This window comes from Macrotis lagotis, chromosome 1 (genome assembly GCF_037893015.1).
Source record: "Macrotis lagotis isolate mMagLag1 chromosome 1, bilby.v1.9.chrom.fasta, whole genome shotgun sequence".
NCBI classification, from domain to species: domain Eukaryota; kingdom Metazoa; phylum Chordata; class Mammalia; order Peramelemorphia; family Peramelidae; genus Macrotis; species Macrotis lagotis.
In genome coordinates this window covers 472,902,786-472,929,707 of record NC_133658.1, presented here as the reverse complement: position 1 = coordinate 472,929,707, position 26,922 = coordinate 472,902,786, and the positions used below count along the sequence as shown (strand labels likewise).

The 26,922-nt window shown below is 32.9% G+C and overlaps 1 protein-coding gene across 3 annotated transcripts in view; it reads right to left on the bottom strand.

Moving 5' to 3' along the window:
* The window catches only part of PRKX (protein kinase cAMP-dependent X-linked catalytic subunit), a 124,758-nt gene that overhangs the window by 10,071 nt on the left and 87,765 nt on the right, over window positions 1-26,922 (bottom strand). For 2 of the 3 annotated variants that reach the window (XM_074213617.1, XM_074213616.1), the window contains exons 4-7: window positions 15,708-15,827; window positions 8,318-8,413; window positions 3,001-3,058; window positions 1,776-1,871 (exon numbers count right to left, since the gene is read on the bottom strand). In XM_074213617.1, coding sequence (XP_074069718.1) covers window positions 1,776-1,871; window positions 3,001-3,058; window positions 8,318-8,413; window positions 15,708-15,827 — 370 coding nt within the window. The remainder of the gene's footprint in view (window positions 1-1,775; window positions 1,872-3,000; window positions 3,059-8,317; window positions 8,414-15,707; window positions 15,828-26,922) is intronic. The other variant, XM_074213618.1, reaches the window with a different exon arrangement.

Sequence of the window (26,922 nt, the reverse complement as noted above, 5' to 3'; positions counted from 1 at the left end):
CTTCTAAGACAACAAACCTAGAGTGGATATTTATCTCAAAGTAATTATTTCAGAAAACTGTTATTTTAAAAATCCAACAAACAACAATATAGTATATTTTTTCACAGCTCAGAGATTTAAAAATGCCCCCCCCCCACACTTTATAAATTAATTGTAGGATTGAGACACAATCACTTTGTGCTTGATTCTATGAATGAGTTTTGTACCTTCACCTTTCCTGCTGCTGCACAAACAAAATACAGGTTTGCAAAAGGGAGAAAATTAGGAGGGACACCTGTACTTAAAAATGAATGGGATGTCAGAAAAGGCCATATTGATAACAGTTTTCATAACTTCAGAGCAATTAAAGATCTAAAAAGGCCAACTCAGTCTACATGCATGAAGCATGAAACCCCTTTATTATCTTAATATTAATGTACCTAGGTCAAAAAGGCCAATGTATTGACTTTCCTCCCTTCTCTAAAAAACCCCTGCAAGTTATATCAAAAGCATTAACAAAGGCAGGTTTCAGAAAAAAAAATTTAGAAAATCTAGGTAAATACTGAACAGCAGAATTAATCTATGTTCACTTTTAAAAAAACTATATGATATTTTATTCTCCAAGTTGTGTGTGTAAATTCAGCCTTATAACCCCTGATGTGGAAGAACAATTAGCAAATTCATGCATTGTCCTCTATTTATAACAGAAAATATTCTTTTTTATTACTAAACCTGTCTAGATTACATTGCAATTATGAATACTCTTAACAAATAATTGTTACCCTAGTCACCACTCTCATTAAAGAAATATTATTAATTAGGGCATAAGATATATGGTTAACATTAAGCCTTAAAATGAAGCATAAAAAGAAGTGTGACCCCTGAATTAGTAATATGGTTTTTCAGTTTTTCATAAACTCTAAGAGATAGCTGGCCTTCCTCAGGAGAAATCAGATCAATCAATCAATCAAGAAACTATTATATGCTAAGAGTTATTATGAAATAGTTCTCAACCTCAAGAAACAAATGCAATTAAGGGAAAATATATGCAGTATCAATAAAAGATAACTGGAAAGCCCTGCATAGAATAAGTGGTAAATAGATTCATATTGAATTAAATGGGTAACAAGTCAATCAAACTTATTAGCATTTGTAAAAACATCATTTTCAAAGGGCCAAGATATATGTTTAGAACTAAAAAGACAAACAAATACAATACTAAGTTGAGGGGAAAGGGCAGCATCAAAGCTACTGATAAATTTTTATCAAAACGTGAATGTTTTATAAATGGTTTATTTTCAAAAGCCAAAAGTTCCTAAATAATGATATGCAGAATTTTTCTGAAAATTTTTAAAAAATCTCTTCAAATGGTATATATTCTAAATTTACAATGCCTGAATTTATCAATAAAAGTAACTTTAAAATAATAGTTTAGCTTCCATAGAATTCTAGAATCTCTGAGATTTAAAGGTTCCTAAGAAATCAACTTGTTCTGACTCTACAAAAATCCCCAAGCAGCAATGTAGGTTCTACTTGAAGAGTTCTAGCACTGAGGAACTCACTGTGTACCCATGAGACAGGACAAAATCTTTTCCAGAGTTGAAATGTTGGAAAGTTTGTCTGTTTTGACACTGAGTCAAAACCTGTCTCTGTATTATTTCTCCATCCATTGGTACTTGTTTTGCCCCTGGGGCCAAGCATAACAAATCTAATTATTCTTCCACGTAATAATTTACATATTAAGAGACAACTATTGTTCTCCCCCTCACCCCCATTTCTTTTTCAGGCTAACCAACCTTTCTTTCAACTGATCCTTGCATAGCATGGTTTCCAGGTCCCTTCACCATTCTGGTCATCTTCTTCTGTACACATCCTATCTTGTCAATGTCCTCCTTCAAATGTGAAACCCAGAACTGAACACAAAAACTCAAGGCATGGCATGACCATGGCAGAGTACACTAGGGCTGCCCTTTCCAGATGATATACTACTATTAAAGTAACTTATAAATTCATTAACTCTTTTGTCTACCACTTCATCATATGTTGATTGTATACATAAAAGCTTTTGCACATAGCTACGGTATACTTTACTGTATCCTATTCTGATACAGTTGTTTTTTTTGAGCAAAAATGTCATTTATGTTTATTCCTATCAATTTCATTTGGACATTCAGTTCATCTCAAGTTTGCCCAAATTTTTTTGCAGCCGTGCAATGAAATAATGTAAAATGAATGATATTGGACAATATTTTATGTAAATACACCAATATATCTGCATATGTATGCATTTCATATGTATATACACATGTGTGCACATACATGTTTATGTATGAAGACAGTGTTTGTCCTTCATTCTCTAAGAAGACTATGACATCAGGGAGATGATACCATGGCAAGCAAGTGAATTAAGAGTTGAGGGGGACGTTGGGTTTAGTCACCAGTCTCACGTTCTCCTCCAGAGCCACCTGGGTTCAGTCATCAGATATGTCTCAGGATGACTGGAGATGACCCTAGATGTGAAGTAAGCAGGGTTGTCTTTTGCCCATTAAGTCATATAATTTTATCTCAGACCCCCTGATTTCAAGGTTGTATCACTGTTCTACAGTTACTCTATAGCTAGAAGAGATTTGACCATAATATGATTTAACAGTATATGTGTGTGAATACATGCATACACACAACATATAAATATATATCCACATATACCACTTCATTTATAATTTTAGTTTTAAAAACAACATAAATTCATACATTCTCTCTGAAGTGAAATCATAATTTAAAAATGATATGCCTTAGAAATTTAAAATGATAGAGAATTGACATAAATCAATATTTCTTGGGACCATTCTACATCATTTTTTCCATGACCCTTATTGCCTTGTAGCAGAGTCAGGAAGTGATGAAAATGATCAAGGAAACAACATCCATTTATTTGACATTTATAGTTATAAACAGTAGGATATTCAATCAAATTATTCTCATGCAGAATATTATTTAATATATGAAAAACAGAATACTGACCTTCATGTTTCCTAGTCGCCTTGTCCTGTCTACAACAAGAAGTTTCTTAATAAGGTCTCTATTAGTATAAGAAAAAAAAGTAACAGAATTGGCACTTTTATCTCCCAAAACAAACACAATACACTTTAACATACAGATGCAAGATAAAAATTGGCACACAATAGCAGAGAGTGGATTTGTTACTCTTTGTGGGTATTTTTTAGTATAAAATTTTCTATTATTAGGAATATCTTCTACAGGTCATAAATAATTTATTCACTGCTAGACTGAAAGCACTTGGCCTGACTGAGGAACAGAAATGATTTTTCATGTTGCAAAATATGAAAATCAGAAGTGTCACTATTGCCCTTCATATAATACATTGAAAGGTCTCTTTTCGTGTAAACATACCTACTATCAAAATATGCTTGCAAAACTGAAAACATTTGTTTTAAATAAGCCTTTTACTCATGGGTCTATTTATTTATTTATTCATAGGATTGACTTTCCAAATATAAACTACTCTTTCCATAGTTTCAACATTCATTATAAAATTTTTGAAAACAAAGTAAACCTATGCCTATATGTTTTATTATATGTTTCAAAGTTGCAAATAAATATTCTGAATAATGTCAAGATAGATGCAGTTAATTCTGACAGAAATAGGAAGTGAAACTTTAAAGGATGAACTAGTAAGAGAATTGAATCAAACTGGTACATGGATCAAAAACTGTATTCCTTTCCAAAATAGCTTCACAGGAAAAAAGGAAACTCAGTAGTTAGTGAACTTGGTTTTAAAAACCATCTCTGATATTTACTAGGTGTGTAACTGTGACAATAAATGGACATATCAATGAAAAAATATTTATTAAACCCTTATACGCTGCAAAGTGTTAGTACACAACTATAATATGTAGACATTATCTGACTTCAAGGAAATTACTTTCTAAAGGGGGAATGTAATATATATATATATATATATATAGATAGATAGATAGATAGATAGATAGATATAGATATAGATATATAGATAGAGATAGAGATATAAATATAGATATGGATAAATACTGATGAGTATTGCTCTGGGAAGCCATAGAAATGGCTAAATAAAACCAGAACAACCAATTAGTATAGACTTTTCCAGAGGCATTAATAATAATATTGATTTGACTAGTTTCCAGAGGAAGTTCTTTATCCTGTGAGCCTCAGTTTTCTTGCATGTAATATCTTACAGAATCATTTTAAGGAAAATGTTTGGTAAACAACCTATTGCTGTGTAAAGTTGGGTTATTATCAGATACAGAACAGTATCTGTGGTTTTATTTTAAACAACTAGCATTTAGAATTCCTATCGTGAATCTGACTCCTAAATATCTATGACAAAAGTTGCCCCCAAAAAATATAAAGTAAGAAGATATAGAAAGACTAATCACCTGAGAATGGAGAGGCTGGGTAGTCCTCTGGTCTCTGCTATTAAGTTTTGTGACTTAGAGATATAACAACCCCTTTGAATTTCATATATCACAAATATAACATGCATGTGGAAACTAGTTTCTAATATCACCATGGTCTCTATTAACTCTAAGATTCTATTTATAAAATAAGAAAGGTAATTTTAAAGGCCATAATTATTATTTATCTCTTTTCTGAGAAAGAGAGAGGCTTAAAACCTGCAGTATAGCAAGATATCTTGAAGACCAAACAATATCCTGACCCAAAGGTGTGTAAAATAAATATGACAAATTGAGGTAGACGTGTTAAGACAGGTCTAAGAGGTAAAACTATCTCAATCATGTAGCTAAGAACTCAATAAAATTCTAAGAAGATAGGGGATGGATAGATGGATGGGAAAACTTTTAATACCTATAGAGTTCATCATTATTTTATTGATATGTGAATTCAGGGATTATACAATTCCATAATTTCATTAGAAGTTCAATTTTTCCTTATATGAGCTATAACTTTCTCCTGTGATGTAAAAATTTGAAAATTGGTTATTATTGTAATAAATAATAAGTAAATCTGCTGCTAAAACAGGAAAATACTTCTGTGAGAAAGGAGAAATAGGAAGACATTATAGAAACTATAGGGTTGACACTAGTTTATGGTCTACCAAAATACCATGTGTATAGGAACCAAATCTATAGGTCTAGAAGTCACACCTATTTTATATTGGGACATGAGGGAAGGGCAGAAGGAGGAAGGAAGGGAGGAATGGCTTTCATATTTCTTACAATGTGCCAAGCACTGGATCAATCACTTTTACAAATATTCTCATTTGATCCTCATAATGAATCTGGGGATAGGGTCATAATTATCTCTATTTTATAGCTGAGGAAACTTGAGGCACATTAGCAGTTAAGTGATTTGTTCAAGGTTACATAGCTAGCAAGTATCTGAGGCTATATTTGAACTCAAGTCTTCCTATCTACAGGCACAGTGCTCTATCCATTGACACCTAGGTGTCAATAGTAATGATAATACAAAGATGGTACCTCTTGATACATACATACATATAATAAAATATAAATATTTATTATAAAATAATGGAACAGAAGACAACCAGATAACAATAATGCCATTATGCAAGAATAAATGTGTCCATTTGGGAATCATGTCAGTGATAAGAGAGAGAGGTCAGTTAAAAAATAAAATATTAAGACTCTGGCTTTTGAGGAAAAACTAAAGGACTTGGACATTACTAATTCTTCTCAGGGGGAGAAGATTGAAGGGCTACTTTGATGAAGCTCCAGTTATATGTTTTAACTGTCCAGTGTTTAAAATAAGCCTAACTATGAATGAAAGATGTGGTTTTTAGAAACGGCCCTCTGAATACTATGCAATGCTGGACTTCTCTAAGGTTCGGGTTCCACATGTGTGAAAAGAAGTTAGAACAAATAATCTCAAATGACCTTTGTAGCTTTAAAACTTCATAACCTTATGAATATATAATAGCTAGTTTTGATTATCTTCTATTTACATTAAAGATAAGGGAAAAAAGTTTAAATGGCAGAAGAGATTTAGAGATCATCACATATTCATTGCTATTCCCTCTATTCATAGAATGTGGTTTTTTTCCCCAAGAACCTTTGAAGAATTTTTTTAATGATGAAATTCTACAACACAAGAATAAATTTTCTAGAAAACTTGAGGAATATAATTTCTGAATGAATTTATTCTTGGAGATGGTAATGAATTAAATGATCTCTTGATTTTTTTTTTTACTTTGAAAAATATATCAAAGGTTGTTTATTGAAACTTATAATAATGTAGTTGTGTACAAGAACAATCAGGGAAAAGGAAGAATATTACCATTTTCTGTTGGTCATTAGGAAAAATTAAAGGAATAAACAAAATTTTTTTTAATTTAAGAAACTTTTTTCTAGATACAAGTTTTATAAGTAAAAAAAAAACAAAATTCACCAATTTCTTTGAATATCAAATAAATATCTGCTTAACTCCAAATGAATACCTCAAACTAGCACTGGTACAGCACTTTTACTGCATACAAAAAAATTGTACTTATTGATGCATATTATTCGAAGGATGTGTTTATGAAGCAATTCTTAGTCATTTTCAGTTTCTAAACTGAACTAAAATAGAAATTTCATTTATATTAATAAAATATAATATATTCCATAATGCCATAATCTAGAAAAAAAGTAAAAGATGAAAAACAAGTCAAAGGCATAGAAAAAGATTATTTTTTTGCAAGATACTTGACTTGTTTTTACAGATTTATGATTCAATGAAATGAGATACTAGCAACAGGAATATAGCAGAAAACTTAAATTTCTGGTATGTCTGATTCCATGCAATTCAAAGCTTATTTTCCAACAGAAAAATCTAAAGCATGTACAAAAGCATATCCTTTCTGGCGCAGGCTCTGCCAGCTTACATATTGACTAAGACAACAGCTGCTCACCCATCAGTTAAGTATCTTTTTGTCTTAATCCAGATGTCAGGAAGAATCTGGAAGTAGCCAAAGGTGATCTGATATCATAAATTTAGCTGTCAGTATGTTGTCTATTTTTAACTCTTTCAAATATATTATGTAAATGTATACATACATATATAAAAATTTAAAAATTATAACAAATGGAATACTGTTTCTCACAACTACCTTCAATATATATGAAATATCTTCCATAGAATATATGAAATATTTGCTCATATCATAGTTTTTCTTTATTTTCAAAGCAAACATACATGTATTCATTTGCAAAGTGAACCTTCATCAACAACTAAGAACCAGAAATATCATTCTGGGAGAAAAGAGATCATTTTAAGAGCAATAATGAAGTTTTCTTTGAATCCTTAACTAACAGTATTAACTTAAATTAACTGATTTTCCCCTTTTCTATTGTTTTTCCAGGACAAGAAATCTTTTTTCTCCTCTTTTTTCCTCTCCCTTTAAATGTTAGCTTCCATTAAATGTTGAGATATGTTTCAAAGGGAGTCCAGGGCCATAGAAGTATGGAACAAGCTTATACAACCCTTGGAAAACACTCTACTTGGTTTTCAGATGGAGAACTTCATGCTCCAGGTCTGTCAGTTTAGAAATATTCACCCTTATGAAAATGACTAACCCTTAACAATCCTGGAAGAAGTCTTTGAAAAGAACAGTTGTTAAAGGCATCCCAACCTGGCCCTTGTTCATGAAAAAATATTTTTTCTATAGTTAATTTCCACAGACCATTTCAAACTTTTTTCCCCTTCAGGGAGGGGGGAGGTAGGGGGAAAAGGGAAAAAAAACCCTTAGTTTTGCTACAGTTTAAGCTAGTTTTATATCCATTTTATGAATACAAACATAGCCAGATCACCATTGAATCCTTTAAGACACAGAAGCAAAGAAAACAAATCATCATTACTATCTAGTCTAAATATCCAAACTAAATATCATTTATATCCAATAGTTAAATCTCTAGAAAAGAATTAACATATCACTTTATTTTTAAATTATTGCAAAGTGATCAAGTCAATTATATGAAGGAGATACAATATTGTCAAGTGATATACCTATTAAGAAAATCCATGAATGTTATACCAACACCTGTCCTTGTTTGGTGATGTATTAAATATCTTTTGTTTGGTAGACCAGGAAAAACTGAAGTGCAAAAAATAAATGATGGCAGGTCATTAAATTGTTATATTTCATTAAACTGAATAATTAAAAACATTTCTTTTGTATGGAAAAGATGACTTTCCAGATATTTCTGAATACAGCACATATGATGCTGCAATATGGTAGCCTGTTATACATATGCTTTAACTGTTGATTTTAATTAGGAGACTCTTAAAATAAACAAGCCAATGACAAAAGAGCCAATTTACTTACTTTACATTGAGATCCAAATGTCTGGGGAAATCAATTTTGCCTGCAAGAATTTTTTGATAGATGCCAAATGGGTTGTCATCAAAAAATGGAGGAAACCTGTTAAAAAAAGAAAACAGAAAAGAGTTTGGAAAAATGAAGTAATTTATTTCACATGCATTCTTTCATCACAAACTGAAATGATCTATATCCCAAGAAGTGCTGCAAATGGTTGCCTCTAGTTGGCAAAACACACAGAAAAGATACCATTAAAAAATGGTCTAAATAATGATTCAATTCAACAAACCAAGTTTTTAATACCAATGATATACCTCGAATTATGCTAGGCAGTAAGGATACTAAGAGAAAAATGAAGCAGTCCCTGACCTCAAGGAACTTAGATTCTATTGAGAGTGAACAACAAGTATCCAAATAAGTAAAACTTACATTCAAAGCAATTTGGCATGGGGGAGGGGGAAGGGAAATCCAAGTAAGTCTTGTGTAGGAGTTGTCACCCAAGCTATAAAATCTATATAATGCAAAATCAAGATAAGAGTAATGATATAAAGGACAAAAATAAAATGGAGTATTGTGAGAGCAGTAAGGCAGCCGATATAAAAGACAGTGAGAGGAGAATGATACACAATCAGGCTGGAAAGATAGATGGAGTAAAAATTAAGAGGAATAAAAACTAAAAGTAGGCATTTTGATTTTTATTTTAGAGGCAATATGGAATCACTGAAGTTAACAGGGGAATATACCTTAGAATCTGTTTTTTGGAAGATCAGTTTGGCAGCTGTTAGTTTTAGAACCTCATTACCTTTTACCTAAATGATTACCACAGCAAACTAATTGATCTTTCTACCTCAAATCTCTCTCCACTTCAATCTATCTTAAGTGCTACCAAAGTAGTTTTCTTTTATCTGACCTTCAATAATTCCCTTTCCCAATCAATTATTGTGGTTCTTGTAGGAAAAAAAAAAGTTGCTGCTTAGTTTTTAAAAAAAGTCTTCTACAATCTGGCCTCAACTTATCTTTATAGCTTCATTGTATATTACTATTTTCTGCCTCTGCAATTCAGTCAAACTGAATTCTTTCTTAAACCACATTTAACATTTCATCTTCCCTCTCTATGCCTTCCATTGGACATGGATGGTCCATCTCTGAAATGTACTACCTACTCATCATCACTCTCTACACAAAACTTTTCCAACTAACCCAAATCCTAGTACTTTTCCTCCCAAAATGATATGATTTTACGCATACCCTTTCCCCATCTGCATTCTTTCTACACTCAAGAGATGAGTCCGGTGTCAGCTCCTGTAGCCTAGGGCAGGAGCTTCAAGAGGTCACTGCAAGACAATCAAGGGAGCTCTAATTATGACCCAATCATGGGTCAGAGTTCAGAGTTCTATAGTACAGGCTCTGGAGTGAAGATTAAGATGGGCCTGAGATTAGGAATAAAGCTCCAGCATCACTGAAGCATTAGAGCCAGAAGGAAAAGAGGAAAATTATTAAAGGTCAGAAGAATTAGAGCATGACCTAGAAAGTATAGTGAAATATTCCTGGAGGAGAATTTGCTCCTCTAGCCTCTGAAGACCTTTTCTTGTCTGTCACCAGAGATAGCTACAACAGATGTCACCACCAATGGATTTGAAGAATCCATGGGAAAGAAAGGAAAATTACCAAATGTACATAAATTAGAGCATAAATAAACTAGGGATACAGAAGCTGGGAAGGTCTAAACTTTCTCATAAACTATGATCTGAGTTGAATATTGTTATACTCAAAAGTGCCCACAAGGTGGTGGTCCTGTTCCATACAAACATTTCAATGACTAGCCTATAGGAAGTAAAGTCCTGATCCTTTTATCTAAAGTATACCTAGTTCCTCACCCTGGATTATAGGAAGCACTATGCTTGCAGTGAAGTGAGATGGTTTTGAGTCACAGAAGTTGGATTTTGTAATCTAGTTTGCCTGAAACTTTCTTGGAGAATGTTTGAAGACTGGCCTAAATGACATCTTAAAGTCCCTGTGGTTCTTGATTGGAAATTTGAATTGGGAAGGAAACTTGAAACATATTCAAGATGTAAACAATCTAATCATTTTAAAAATATTTATTAAGCATCTACTATGTGTTTGCTACCAGGGAATAGAAATACACTAGAACTCAGAGATAAAACTACAAAAGTGAGAGAATTTCTAACCTTTAGGAGCTTATACTGTAAATGTCCTTAAGTTTTTTGGGTAGGAGAAGGAGGCTGAACTTTGATCCAAAACAGGAATCTCAGTTCAAATCCCAGCTCTGACAGTAAACCCTGTAATGACAGTCACATCTCTGTCTCACCTTACAATGGAGAACACACCACCACTGACCTCACCATTACGAGAATCAAATAAATTATAATGTATGTAAAATATTCTGCAAGAGTTAATTAGCGATAACTGTTAGCCAAGGACCATATAATAGACAGCCTAGATAGTGTTGAGTCCAGAATCAAAAAGACTAACTCAAATTCAGTTTCAGATGTTTTAATGTATGACTATGCACATTTAACTTAACTCCTGACTTTCTCAGTTTCCTCAATTGTAAAATGTAGATAATGATAGCACCAACATCCCAGGGATATAAAGACCATCAAATACACTATTTGTAGAGCTTTTAAGCACAGTTCCTGGAACATAGAAGGTGTCACAGAAATGCTAATTTTTATTAATTGTAGTGTTATTGTTTCTGCTACTGCTATTTTTCTCCTCCAAAGACCATGAAAAACTAAGGTGAGTTCAGAAGAGATGAAGCTCTTAAAACTCAAGAAGGCTAGAGGGTTCTTTCATCTTTCAAGCTCTTTTCTTTTTTTTGTAGAATACATGGGATTCCAGAGTGGAAGTTTTTCCACACATGGCTCTTAACAAAAAAAACACAATCTCTATTTGGCACTTGGCCTTATTTCATGCCATGAGTTAAAGTCCAGGTGTACAAAGGTCCCTATGGTATATAAATACAGTAGTGGCAAGGAATGTCACTGAGCCCTGAGCCATTAAGATGGAAGAGAAGTCTGCCAAAACCCACTCTTCTCCACCACTTCTAATGACGTTATGAGAAGGAAAAGGAGTGGGCAGTGGAAAGGGCTATGTGTGAAATTTCCAGTCATCAGGTAGGATAGCCTGTATTAGCTAATAGAGTTTGGGCTCTGGCATAAATGTTGGGTTCCATGATCACAGTGACTTCAAATAGGCAAGGCAGCACCATGATCGTGTCACAGTGGAACAAAGAGCCCTAAAGAAAAATGGCAAGAGAAGCAAGAACTAGACTGAGAATACACTTCAGATTTGTAGAATACCTCTATGTTCATGCTATACAGAGAAGGAATCCTTAATGATCATTTTCAAGAATGGGGGGTGGGGAAAGGAGTTCACTATTCTATTATTATTGTTTGCAATTAGCAATTGAGATGGGGGGGAGGGATAAAATAACTCTAGAGGAACAAAATTAAAATTGCAAAGACCAATTTCAATATGATTTCCTTAGCCATTCACTAAGGATTATTAGAGAAGGATAAAACCCCTCAGAGACCTGGAATATGGCTAAATATCTGATACAAGCAAGGATTAAGGAAGAGTCTACAAAACAGTTTTTTCCTGCGCTACTTTCCACACTCCCCGACCAAATCCAGATTTAATATCAATCTGCAGTAAAGGTAAAAACTCCAGACTTAATGAGAAATGTTCTTTTTAGCACTCAATGAAAAAAAATCAGAAACCCAGTTCCATCATTAAGTAGGTTAAATCACCTAACCTCTCTAGGTCTCAGTTTCCTCATGTGTAAAATTAAGAAGTTATTGGACTAGATAATCTCTAAAGTTCCTTTCAGCTCTAAATATACATATATATCTCTAGAGAGAGATTTAAGGGTTATTAGAGTAGAAAGAAATTTAAAAAAACCAAGAACAGTGCAATACTAAAAAAAGGAAGCAACAAAATAGGCCTGCTTTTTTTTTTAACTATCATAGAGGGAAGACAAGCTTGATGAGAAAATGTAAATCAAGAATAACAATTTTTTAAAAATGCAAAAGTACACTTGATTGCCTTGCCAAAAGAAAAAAAATGGAAATGCATATGATTAAGTACATATATTCCTTGTCCTTAAGTTTTCATTGAATAAACTGTAGATTCTTTAAAGTGTGTGTGTGTATGTGTGTGTGTGTGTGTGTGTGTGTGTGTGTGGAAAAGGGGTTCATGTAGCTGTGATGGTATTGAGGTAGTAAAATCATGCTTTTTTTCCAATTTTACTATTTACTTTTTTGTAGGCATCAGTGCCCAGAATCTTGTGTTTTAAGCACCTCAAAGAATAATTAAATGTCGATTTATTCTTTTGGTGTCTACAAGACATTTTCCCTGAGGTGTTAGAATTTTTCCCTTTTCTAATGCATTCACATGCAATAATACATAGTGGAAACAATTTAAGAGGTAAGACATTAAACTCTAGGAGAAAGTTTGTCATACCCAAAAGCAGCTATTGAGTATATTAACCAAAGTGTTCTTGGTAAGCAAGAGATTCCATGACAGTTATTATTGGAAAAATATTTTAGCAGCAGTTGAAACAGGAAGTGGAAATTTCTTATACCAAAGTTAAAACTGGTAGTCATGTCAGAAGGAGTAACAATAGTCAACACTAGGTAGTTATTGAGAAATAATATTATGCTGGCTACACTAGAAATGCTCATATTTTTAATTGCCAAATTGTAGTATATTTAATATCATTTTACTATGTCAAGAAAAACAAAGTCAATATACTGAATCCTGCTTAGCATAAAGAGTTGAGAAATCTCCATCTCAAAGATGATTTGCCCAAGGCCAAACATAATGAAAAATAACTGAGCTGGTTTTCTGACTACAAACAATTTACCATAAAGAAATGTATTATGAGAGTTTCAGGAAGCAAACTCATTATGCCAACATTTTAATTCACTAGGTAAATTAAGAATATGAGATCAGAAAATCACATAAGGTGATTAAAGGAATCAAAAGCCCTCTACTAGAAAAGAATGCTCAGAAGCTTTATTTCCTGAATATTAAATCTGACCTAAAGTTCATGATAATAAAAACAAAACAACCAAAAAAAAAAAACCAAACCCCTGTCTTAGCTATGATATAGTTAGGCTACAATGGCTTAATGGTTGCATATATTAAATTTCAATTATACTTTAAAGTCATTCTTGATAATCAATACTAATGACAGAGAGCAATTAGCATGAGTAAATGTAAATCTACCAATGTGGGCCATAGTTCCAATTGATGACTCTGTACTTAGTGTTTGTCTAATATTGGAATACTGAAAAACTTTCACTTCCATCATTCTTAACACTTTCTACTGTTGAGATTTGATCATGGGGAAAAAAAAGAATAGAACCCCACTGGAATCAGGGTAAACTCCTTGTTGAGATAAGGGTGTGTTAAAATTCTTTATTTTTTCCATAATGCCTAGAACAACACAATATTGTGCTTATAGAAATTATTTAAATAAAAAAAAGGATAGCAGTATGGTGTGATAAAAGAAACCCTGTATTTATAGTAAGAAAACATCGGTATATGACTTTGGGCAAATAATTTAATCTCATATCTTTGAGATTTCTCATCTCTAAAAGGAGGAGCCTGGAAAAGGTGATCTTATAATACCTTCCTATGACTGATTCTCTTCTTCTAAAGGGAAAATTCTTTGAATTGGAGAAAAAAAAACAGGCATTAATATAAAATCCTAAGTAAGAATGATCTAAAATTCATTGCTCTTATTAACCATACCAGACTGAAAACATTATCTTCATTTATACTTCTCAATGCTCCATTTCTCTAAAATAACTGGTCTGGACCAGTTCTAAAATTCTAAAATCCTATGACCTTACTGGAAGATCAAAATCATGAGCCACAAGTGCCAATCTACAGAAAATGCTGCCACCTTGTGCTGAAAAATATTATCAAAGAAGGAAAGAAATCTATGTCATTTCAGAGGAAAAGAGGTAAATTTAACTGGTGGTTCTTCCAGAAGAATGTACTATTTCCTTTTTTTAAGGTGATTTTGTTGCAAAGTCCTACAGAACTTTCAAAGGACAAAAAATGTCTCAATTTTTCTCCATTAAAGATCATTTTTTAGTTATTGTCTTTTATATATCCATTTCTGTGGGCACTGGATGCATTCCATGATATAAGACAGAAATTGATGAATTTCCCTACATAAAATATAAGAAATGAAAAGCTTAGGTTGATAATGAGTTGTATAGTTTACAAAGTCAAATACAGAATAATATTAATGACTGCTAGAAAATTCAGATAAATTGCATAAAATCACAAACTTAGAACTGGAAAGGATCTTAGAAGTCATCAAGTTTAACCTTACCACTTTTTAAATAAGAAAACTGAGGCAGACAGATTATATGACTTGTCCAAGATCATACAATTAGAAAATGCTGGAGGCAGGATTGGAAACAAGGTCTTCTTGATTCCCACATCATTCTCATTTTACATATGAAGACCCTGGGGTACAGAGTTTTAATGTGTAGTGCATTGTTATATAGCCAGCAAGTTATCAGATGTGTGATTTGAAATCAGATCTCTTCTAATTTCAAGACTAAGTTTTTCTCCTATCTCACTGAAAACTTGAAATGGGGCCCCATATAAAACTGTATAAAAACTTACAGAGGGGCAAACTGCTAAGTTCACAGAAGCTATTTATCAGAAGTTTGGCCACTAAGTGATGGACTGGGGAGATAAGCAACAGCAAGTTATCATTATATAGCAAGACAGCAAGGAGTTCCTCTCTGCATGCGTCTGTGAAGTATAATTACCAGTGAAATCAAAGATCTTATGAGTTTCAGTTAACTGAAGGGAATAGTCTTCATACTATAATTGAATGTAAAATAGTAGTTACATAAGAAGAAGCAATGCACTATAGTGAATACAGAGTTGGCCTCATAGCCAAAAGACCTTTTTTCAAAATCATTTTTGATAATAATAATAACAGCAACAACAATAATGTCTGTCCTTCATTTTCAAAGATCATGACATCAGGGAGGTGATGCCATGAGAAGCCCATGAACTGGATTTGAGTGAATGCTATGCTAAGTCACCAGCCCCACTTTCTCCTCCAGAGCCATCTGGGTCTACTGGCACCTGGAGAAGGTCCTGGATGTGAGGCAGAGTTAAGTGACTTGCCCAAGGTCACACAACTAGTAAGTGGCAAGTGTCTGAGGTCATATTTGAACTCCTGCACTCCTAAATACAAGGCCAATGCCTCTATCCACTGCACCGCCTAGCTGCCCTTATCATCTCTGATAGATTGACTCTTCATAAATCTGATATAAGAAAGGAGAAAAATATCTATAAATATGTTGAATTTTTTGACCTATAAAGAAGCTCTTACCCGGACAGCATCTCAAATATTAGAATCCCCAGAGCCCACCAGTCTACTGCTCTTCCATGACCTTTACTTTGTATGACTTCTGGAGCAAGGTATTCTGGTGTCCCACATAGTGTCCATGTTCTGGAAAAATAACAAAGACAGATAAAGAATCATCAATTTTCCAATATATTTCTCAGTTCCAAAATTTCAAATATGCTCATTGATCCAAAGATGCTACATTTTGGTGTGAATATGATTTACCAATACAGAAATTGAAAGGAATACTTCTTTTCCTTTTGGAGTTTTCATTAAGTTTACAAAAAGAGAGAGATAGAACAGGCTACAAATCTACTGCTATTAATGCAGGGTAATACAAACAGAAAATAGGCTACATAATCCTTATGATGGCATGTTAGGCTAAAGGAATTAATTGACCTAGTTCTTAAATAGCCTAAGTGACTTTTTCAAAGGCAAATTCCAATACTTCTGAGCCATTCCTTAACCAGTTTACATCCCACCAAGTATCAAAGTTATCTGATATTAGTTGACATTAATGAGATTTTTTGTAAAAATACCCAATAAAATTTTGGCTTGGAGAACAAGTATCACTCTTTAGAAAAATGCTACTGCTCAAATATTGATGTGCTGACAGAAGTATCTTCTGAGCAAAATAAAGTTTATTACAATTTCATCTTTAGTTTATTATGATTATTAAACTCAATAGATTACTTGATATATTCTTAGTTTAAACTGGGAACAGGCCTAAATTTTTTGAAACATAAAGAGATGAGCAAGTCTGATACAATTCTAATCTCTAGTACTATCAAGTAGCATAATGAATGCAAGTACTAAAATTAAACATTATTCATTTTTAAATCATGTACAATCTAAAAATGCTATTTTTTTAAAATGTTCAGTTGTGAAGGATCTGGCTTTTACAGTTTCTTTGACTTTTTCAGGTGACCTTTTGGTAAACTCAAAACTTCTATTCTAATGCAAACTTTGGCTAATTTTATGCAAAATTCCTGAAATGAAGATGAATCTGAGATACCAATGTCTAGTTTCAGAACAGTCATAGAACGACTTGCTTGAAATCAATTGGTACCATTAAAATGTTTAAATATTATAGGGGAGATAAGTAATCTTTTCAGTCTAAAAGATTTATTCTGCACTATACCTTGGTAAAGAAATAGGATCAAAGAGCAGAAGAAGCAGAGAGGGAAATTTTTAAGTCTATTTTTAGGAACTTTGTACCAATGAGAGATGCTCTAAATGAAAGGGGATACCCAGTTAAGATTCCCTGTCACTACAGGTGTTTAAAAAGCTAAAGGGCTTACTTATAAGGGATGTAGTATAAATTTATTTGTACATCAAAGCAAGTAGCTGGACCAAATCACTGAATAGGGGAGAAGAGGGCACTTGAATTAGATGAGAGAATGCAAGCAGAAATAAGATTCTGGTGCCATCTACAATTCTATGCTTCTCATAGTTCAAAAATTGAGGGAAATAGATGAAGTCAGTGGCAACTAGCTGTACCAGCATTTCTGCCAGAGTATTTAAGAGAGCCATGCTAAGGAAGCTAGTATCTCTTAGCTTACAGAGGTCTACTGATGAATAAACAAGTGGTGAGAATCAGTGGTTTCCATATATAAAATAGAGGCATTATAGAACAGTGTAAATAATGTTAGATTTCAAATCAGTAGACTTGTGATCAAGGCTCAGTTGTATCACTTACTTTTACCTGGGTTAAATCACTTTACTGACTGATCTAGATTTCAAAAATGAAAGCTGGACTAGGAAACCTCTCACAACTTTCCCAGCTCCTGTGAAAGAATAGTTATCTGAAAATTGAGGAGGTGGGAGGGGGTGGGGGGGGTGAACAGACTTCACTACTCACATTATATTTTGGCTCCATGTCTCAGTTCCTCCAGAAAGGATAATGATTCTCACTAAAGAATTTTCCCACATTTTTTAACAAATCATATCAAACTACTAGAATATGAAATATAGTACATTTTCAGAAAGAAAAATAAACACACATGCATCAACACATACAGTATTATTTGGGAAAGTGTTCCAAGAGCTATAGATGAGGATAATTTATATGAGGGATCCTTACATCAGTGGTGTCAAACTCTGGAAACCAGGGCCACTAAACAATACCTAAGACTTTCTGTGACCACATATTTACTTAAAAAGAAATCAAATGTTAATATCTATGTTCTATAGTATTTTTTATTTATTTTGTTAAATATTCTCAATTACAAATTATTCTGGTTTGACCACACTCAGATGCAGGTTTGATTCCTGTCTTATATAATCAAATATCTATAGCTAGGTATTCTTCCTTTAGGAATCAAATGTTAATTTCCTATATCTACCAAATCCCACTACATACCATTTTAATTTTAAACTTATATGGATTACAGAATGTCTCCAAGCTATTTCACCAGTTCTACTTTTATTTATTTACCAAAGTAGCTGAGATCATTTTATAGTTTACCCAGTTCTTTTTGCAAAGGGAAGAAATAAAGTGGGAAGACCTCACTCTATAAACCTTAAAAAAAAATTAAAATTTATTTTCTTTTAAAAACATTTATAATTGCATCTTTTCTTACTGCATCACCTATATTTTATCCCTTCCCCCCCTCTCAGAGGACTTAATATTCTCTATAAATTTTTAAAGAGGAAAGAGAATGAATCAATGAACAAAAGAAAAGATGACACCATGATGTTAAATACTATGGACCCCACCTCTGTAAAACAGTGGGGGTGGGGGTGGAATGGGAGGGAGATGTCTCCTCATATCTTTTCTTTGCCTGGCTGGCATGTTCTTTGTAATTCTGCAGAATTTTTTTTTTAATTACACTATAGTGGTTGTCCTATTTACATTGTCAAAGTCATATATATTGATTTTCTTGGCTATTTAATTTACATTGTATCAATTTATTTCTTTCCTTGACTCTCTAAATTCATTATTTCTTATAGTACAGCAATATTTGGTTACAACCACAAAGCACAATGTATTTAGCCATTTCATAATCAATGTGTATCTTTGTTTTGTTTCTAGATTTGCTATCACAAAAACTGTTACAAATATTTCAGAACATATAGAGCTTTTCTTTTTGTCAATGACCTTTAGGCAGACAATAAGCTCAGCATCTACCTAACCTTTCAATACTTTACAACTTCTAGCACTCTAAAGAACTAATTCTCTACCGTCCAATTTCATTTTATCCTATCCCATTCCATGTTAGGGTTCATTATATTCTTTAAATCTTCATGAAATCTCATTTGCACCTGTGAAACTTTCTAAATTACTCAAGGATTCCACTTTTCTACTCTCAAACAGTTAAAGCACAATATGATACACTTAGACTCCACATATCTTGGCAGTGATGCTTTGAAGTTTGATGAAAGATAGTATGTAGTGGATACAGGTGAGGGTAAGGAAGATTGCTTCTCCTGCTTCTAATACATAATGACTGAATAACCATGGATAAGTAACAACCTCTTAATGCCATAAGAAGCTTAAGACAGTGACAGATGTGGTGTAGATATTCACTGATGGAAGGAGTTTCTGTGCAAAGAGGGTCTCTATTGAAGAAATCATGAAAACTAAACCAAAAATATTAACAGTAATTATTCATATTTAACCAAAACTGACTCCCATTTCTGGAATCCCCTCCCTCCTCATCTCTAACTCTTGGTTTCCTGGCTTCCTTTAATTCTTAGCTAAGGTTTGATTTCCTCATTCTATGGAATTATACACACAAACTATCACTCTATGCTTGGTACATATTAATAATAAATGCTCGTTGATTTGCAAAGTTTGAGGACTTCTTTACCCACAACTTTGTGAAACATACAGTACAAACAGTATTATTCCCACATGAAAAAACAAGTTCTGAGAGGTTGTGACTTGCCTGTGGTCACACAGCTAATAAGTGACTAAGCCAGTATTCAAAACCAGTTCTTCTACAAGTCTAACACAATATCCACTATTCAACCCTGAGATTATCTTGAGTCCTTGGACCTGTAAACAACATTCACTTATTTAAGCCTGCACTGTCTTTGTATTTCCCACAAAGAATGTAAGCATATTGAGGTAAAGAACGTTTATATTTTTGCCTCTGTATCATATGTACCTAACAATGCCTAGCAAATAGCAAGCAAGAACCTAATAAATATTTGACTGAATGTACTCTAAAGACAAAAGTATTTAAGAAAGATAACATCTGAGATGTTACCATTATCAAGTCAACATTTTTTTTACCTTGTATCTGACACAGATAAACGTTCAATTAATACAAAAGGAACATAGTAGTATCCTTCCTACCCTCAATGAGCTCATGGTTCAGGTGGGAGGAGAAAATGGTCACCTGAAATAATTGTATATCAAATGTGTGCTAAACCAATGCAGAATTTGTTTTCAATTAAGAAGAGGCAAATTAGCATGGGTAGGAGAAAAGTTTTTGAGCTAGAAAAGACCTTAGGACATCTAGTCCCACCATATAATTTTAGCTAAACTTACCTTTAGTAAGGTAGGTGCATACCTTACTCTTTCCCTCAAGTCACCCTACAAGTTAGTGAAAGAATTAGAACTAAAGTCTGTCTCCTAAATGCAGTGCTTTCTACTTTATCATTCATTAACTCCCAAAGAATTAGTAATAAGAAAACTAAACTCAAGAAGATCAGAGAAGAAGCTACTACAATAATCCAGGCAAAGGCAGAGATGGGAACTGTAGTGTTTGGACATTGCCTGTGATGTCATTGATTTTCTTCAAAAACAAAGTACAAACACCAACAACAACAGCATGAATTAGAAAGAGGCCAGTTTGTATGAATCACAGGGTGTAGGCTGAGGATTAATGGTCACCAAGTATATATTGGTGCCAGACTTTGTTAGACTTTAAAACATTAAATACAAGACTAAAGGAAATAAGAAGCAATGGAATTGACCAAGTAGGGGAATCACTTAGTCAGATATGCTTTTAAAGGAAAATTACTTGAGAGACTTAAGACAGAGAAACAAACTATGAAGTTACCAAAAGAGTTCAGGTAAGAGTTTCTGAGGGCCTAATTAAGGTACTGGTTGAAAAAGGAGTCAGAGCAAAAGATGTCCTGAAGGTAGAAATGGCAAGATTTAACAGATGATAAGATATATACAATATGATGCTAAATTTGTAAACACGGGAAACTGGAAGGATGGAATACTTTTGATCTTAAAGAAAGCTTTACCCATATATCCAGTCACCTACCAAATCTTGTCATTTGAAGAGGAAAGGGTTTATAATAAGCATTTTAGGATAGTCAAGAAGCTTACATTCTAATATGAGAAAACAATATGCACAGGGAAGAGGTGACTATTTTCCTAAAACTAAGGTAAATTTCCAAATGAATTCATGACTTAGATATAAAAGCACATAAACATATTAGAAAAACAAGGAAGAAAAATGTCTATCATTACTATGGATAGGTTGTTTGACCAAACAAGGAACAGAGATCACTGAAAGTAAAATGGATAATTTTTATTACATAAAATCAAGACTTTTGCACAAACAAAAAGGAAAACAATTAAAATTAGAAATGGAACAATGAAATGGGGGGGGGGGTTACAATAACTTTCCCTGCTAAAATGTTATACTTCAAGATATCCAAAGAATTGACTTTAAAATATAAGAATAAAAGTCAATTCCCAATAGACAATTAGTTAAATTTTATGAAAAACTTCTCAAAGGAAGAAATCTAGGCTATCAATAAACATTTGAAAAAATGCACAAAAATCATTAATCATCAGAGAAATACAAATTAAAAGACCACTGAGATTCTCTCACAGACACCTTTAAAGAATCAAAAATGTCAAAAATGGAAAAGGAAATTTGTTGGAGACTATGGGAAAATATGAATTGATTCTGCCACTCTGGGAAATAATCAAAAAGGCACTAAATTTTTTATACCTTTTGACCTGTAATACATAAGAAGGTCTCTACTCAAGAGATGAAATAAAGAAGAAAATGACTCATGTGTATTTAAAAAAAAATGTTTACAGCAGATCTCTTAAAAATGGAAAAAATTGGAAAATAAGAGAGTATATCCATTAATTTGAGAATGGTCGAATAAATTACAGTATTTGAATCTAATGAAATGTTATTGAGCTATATGAAATAATGAAATGTTTATTTTTAGCATACCCAGAAAAAATTACACTACAACAATAATGCAGAAAAGAAAAACAATAAAGAAAGCATTTTGCACTAAAGGAAAGAAACCAAGAAAACTTTAAGAACTCTACTTAAGAGATCGGTGAAAGAAACATGCTATCCAGCTCCTAACAGTAAGGTGATAAACTCAAAGTGTGGAATGAAAATATATATTTTAGGACATAGTCAACATATGGATTTTATTTTCTAGATTATGCATATTTGATAAGTATTTTGTTTTTCTTTCATTATTTTAGAAGGGAAGAATTAGGAAGGAATTGGGGATTAGCAAGACAGTTATCAAAATTAAAAAGAGGGTCATTTAAGGATTTTTTGTTTATGATTACAAAAGAAAACAGAAGGCAACTCAGTAGGAAACAAACAAAACAGTGTTGAAAACAATTTGCAGTAAATATAGAGGGAGAAATGTTTTATGTGGTGCAGATGTTCTGTGGCATGTACATTCCTTTTGTACTTGTCTGTTTTGTATAAAGAAATGCTTATCTTACTGGGTGTTAAATTTAGAATAAAAATAAATATTAAAAAGAATGAATGGGATTTATATTCAACAAAAAAAGTCCAAAACATTTTGTCACATTGATCATGTTATGCTGAGTATTCTTCCATGCAAACACAGTCTCTTCTTCAACTTTTTCTTTAAAAAACATTATTATCCTTGGACAAAATGGCCATTTTCAAGTGACTTAAAGGGAGAATAGTGGGGAGGGGAATATAGTGATAGGTGGGCTGAGAAGGGAAGGAGAAGCTGATCAGTTTGAGATAGCACATCTAAATGAAGATGTCCTATGTAAAATGAAAATATATTAAAAGACATCAGTTGAGGGGTTACAAATTGAGATCTAAAACTGAAGATCTTCCCCATAGGGATGATGGTTAAAGCTACAGGAGAAACAAATAATTTCACTTCTTTTCTAATGAATATAGCATGTTACAGTTTACAATCTGCCTTCCACTCTCTCAGACAGTATCCTGAAAATAGGGATTTTGTCCTCATTTTACATATAAAGAAACAATCTGAGAGAAATCTTCAAGATGATGCAATTTCATAGTAGCAGAACTTAGTTTTTAGGTCTAGGCCTTCTGTGTTTAAGTATAGCACTTTCTTTTCATTAGGTCAAGAAAACATCTTTTCCATATAAGCATATGAAGTTTTCCTGATAAACAGTAGTAAAAAGAAGAAGAAACACAAACTATCAGCAGATACCTGGAGGAAAAAAAAACATTCAAAATGACTATTAATAAGAGAAAGAAAATGGCTCTAAAATACCTACCATACATTTAGCAAATAATATTCTAAAAGGTCAATGGAAAATTTCAATCTTGATAGGAACATGTGAAAACAGACAAAGTTACTACTGCTAGAATTATAATTTGGGGCAATCAGTTTTAAAACCATATAGAATTATATAATTAAAACTAGGAAATTATTGGGCCTAGTAATATCACTACTAGGTTTCTATCCAATAAAATTATATTAGGCAAAAAAAAAAGACTTATCTATATAAAAATAATCCCAGTGATAAAAACCTAATGATCAATTGCAGAAAGGCAGAAATGGTGAATACATCTTTCTCAGATCATAATGCAATAAAAATCATATGTAGTATTGGGCCAGGGAGATATAGACCCAAAACTAATTGGAAACTAAATAAACTCATTTTAAAGAGGGAGTGTTATCAAACAACAAATTATAGAAAGAATTACTTATTTCATCCTAGATAATGACAATAAAGAAACAACATATCAAAACCTATGGGATACATTCAAGGCAGCTGTCAGGGGATATATTATATCTTTAAATGCTTACATGAATAAATTAGAGAAAGAGAAAATTAATGAATTAAATATGTAACTCAAAAAATAGAAAAAAGAACAAATTAAAAACCCACAATTAAATACCAAATTAGAAATTCTAAAAATAAAAGGTGAAATTAATAATAGCAAAAGCAAAAAACTATTGAACTAATAAATAAAACCAAGAGTTGGTTTTATGAAAAAACCAATAAAATTGATAAACCTCTGTTCTATTTGATTAAAAACAGGAAGAAGAAAATGAATTTGCTAGTATCATAAATGAAAAAGGTGAACTCAGCACCAATGAGGAGAAAAATTAAAGTAATAATTCAGAATTATTTTGCCCAACTCTATGTCAATAAATTTAATAATATAAGTGAAATGGAGGAATACAGGTGGTGCAGTAGACAGAGCACCGGCATTCAAATCCAGCCTCAGACACTTAATAATTATCTATCTGTGTGACTTTTGGACAAGCCACTTAATCCCTTGCAAAAAAAAAAAGGAATGAATGAATATTTACAAAAATATAAGTTGCCCAGGTTAAATGAATTGGAAATTAAATACCTAAATAATCCTATCTCAGAAAAAGAAATTCAACAAGCCATTATTGAATTCCCTAAGAAAAAATCTCCAGGGTCAGATCGATTCACAAGTGAATTCTATCAAACATTTAAGGAACAATTGGCTCCAATTCTATATAAACTCTTTGGAAAAATAGGTGAAGATGGGAACCCTGCGTAACTCTTTTTTATGACAGCAATATGGTGCTGATGCCTAAACTAGGAAGAGTTAAAACAGAAAAAGAAAATTATAGGCCTTTCTCCCTAATGAATATGATTACAACAAGTTATCACTAGGATAATAAATTATGACCAAGTAGGATTTATCCAAGGAATTCAGGATTTGTTCAATATTAGGAAAACTATTAGCAAAATTAATTATATCAATAACAAATCTCTCAGAAATCATATATCAATAGATGCTGAAAAATACAACACCCATTCCTACTAAAAACACTAGAGAGTGTAGGAATAAACATATTGTTCCTTAGAATGATAAACCTCATATGCAATGGGGATATAGGCTAGAGGCCTTCCCAATAAGATTGGGGTGAAACAAGGATGCCCATTACCACCACTACTATTCAATATTGTATTAAAAATGTTAGCTTCATACCACCAGACAACTCTCAGACTGGCCAAAATGACTAGAAAGGACAATGATCAATGTTGGAAGGGATGTGGGAAATCTGAGACACTAATACATTGTTGGTGGAGCTGTAAACTCATCCAGCTTTTCTGGAGAGCAATTGGAATTATGCCCAAAGGGCGACAAAAATGTGCATATCCTTTGATCCAGTAATACCACTACAGGATCTATACCCTGAAGAGATTAACATCACTTGTGCAAAAATATTCACAGCAGCCCTGTTTGTGGTGGCAAAGAAATGGAAATCAAGTAAATGTCCTTCAATTGGGGAATGGCTTAACAAACTGTGGTATATGTATGTAATGGAACACTATTGTTCTATTAGAAACCGGGAGGGATGGGAATTCAGAGAAGCCTGGAAGGATTTGCATGAACTGAGGCTGAGCAAGATGAGCAGAACCAGAAAAACACTGTACACCCTAACAGCAACATGAGGGTAATGATCAACCTTGATGGACTTGCTCATTCCATCAGTGCAATAATCAGGGACAATTTTGGGGTTTCTGCAATGGAGAATACCATCTGTATCCAGAGGAAAAATTGTGGAGTTTGAATAAAGACCTAAGACTATTATCTTTAATTTTTAAAAAAAGTTATCTTAGTATATAATTTTGCTCTCTCTTACACTTTATTTTTCTTTCTTAAAGATATGATTTCTCTTATCACATTCAACTTAGATCAATGTATACCAAGGAAACAATGTAAAAGCTAACAGACTGCCTTCTGTGGGGGTGGGGGGAGGGAAGTAAGATTAGGGGAAAAAGTGTAAAATTATAAAAAAACAAAAAAAATTTTTTTTTAAAAGATTTTAAGTCCAATTCAAATGCCACCACCTCCAGGAAGTTTCCATATTGCTCTCTAATAGAAATGAGCTTCCCTCCCTTGAACTTGACTTTATTTGCACATCTCCTGTCCATATATTTTATCATATTTGTCTGTACCATGCATTTTTCATTGTCATCTTAGCACTTAAGATCCATGAGGACAAAGGAGCATGGATTTATACCTAGAATTTAGAATCCATCAAGTCTCATTTTACAGATGAAGGAACTGAAGCTTAGCGGCTGTATAAGGTTTGCTCAAGGTCATAGGCTAGAGTCAGAATTTGAACCTGAATATTTTGTTTCCAAACTTGGTGATCTTTTTAATTGCACCCACTATCTCCCTTTTCTTAACACAGTGGTATGATATCTGTAAGTGCTTAAAGAACAATTTAAAATGGATGAATTTTTTTAAAAGATTTTTTTCCTTTCCTTTAAAATGAACAAATCACAGAATTTCTGGGAATAGTATTATTCCATTTTTCATTGTTACAAGTAGATCAAGGCATTTCTATGAGCACTATAGGTCTTGGAAGAGAACTGAGACTCAAAGGTCATTCACAGTTAAAGAGTGAGAGTAGTAAAGAGTTCCCATAAAATAGCAGATAAAGAACAATCAATGTGATAAGAGAACTGGGGGGGGGGGGGGAGAGGAAAAGATCAAAGGAAAAGATTATACCAGGAAGGAACAGAGAGCAAGCACTATCACAGGTAGATGTTGGAGAACAGGTAATAGAATTAGATAAGAAAGTAGTCTTCAAAAACTTTGAAAAACATAGTTTCAATAGATCAATGTTCTCATCAATTTTCTATATAGAATTCCCAGCCATACTACTTCCAGTAAGCATCAAGAATACATAATGTAGTGCTTTTCCCTCTGAACTCTTTTTCAACTCAACCTAGCTTACCAAAGTATTTCATCTTCTTCCTACTTTGCAGACAAGCAAGAATAAATATTCCCTTAAGTAAGAGTGGGGGAAAAGCAGGGCTAAAAGCCAAATGGGCCTGAAATAAAGGGATCAGATTAACATTTATAATTTTAATGAGATGATAAGAGGAAAATATAAATCAAAAAGCCTCTGTTTGGGGATTTTTTTAAAAATTATGTTTTCATAATTTTTAGAAAGTAATAACAAGGTATATGAACTCTGTTAATTAAATAATCTATTCAAAACTCTTTCTTGG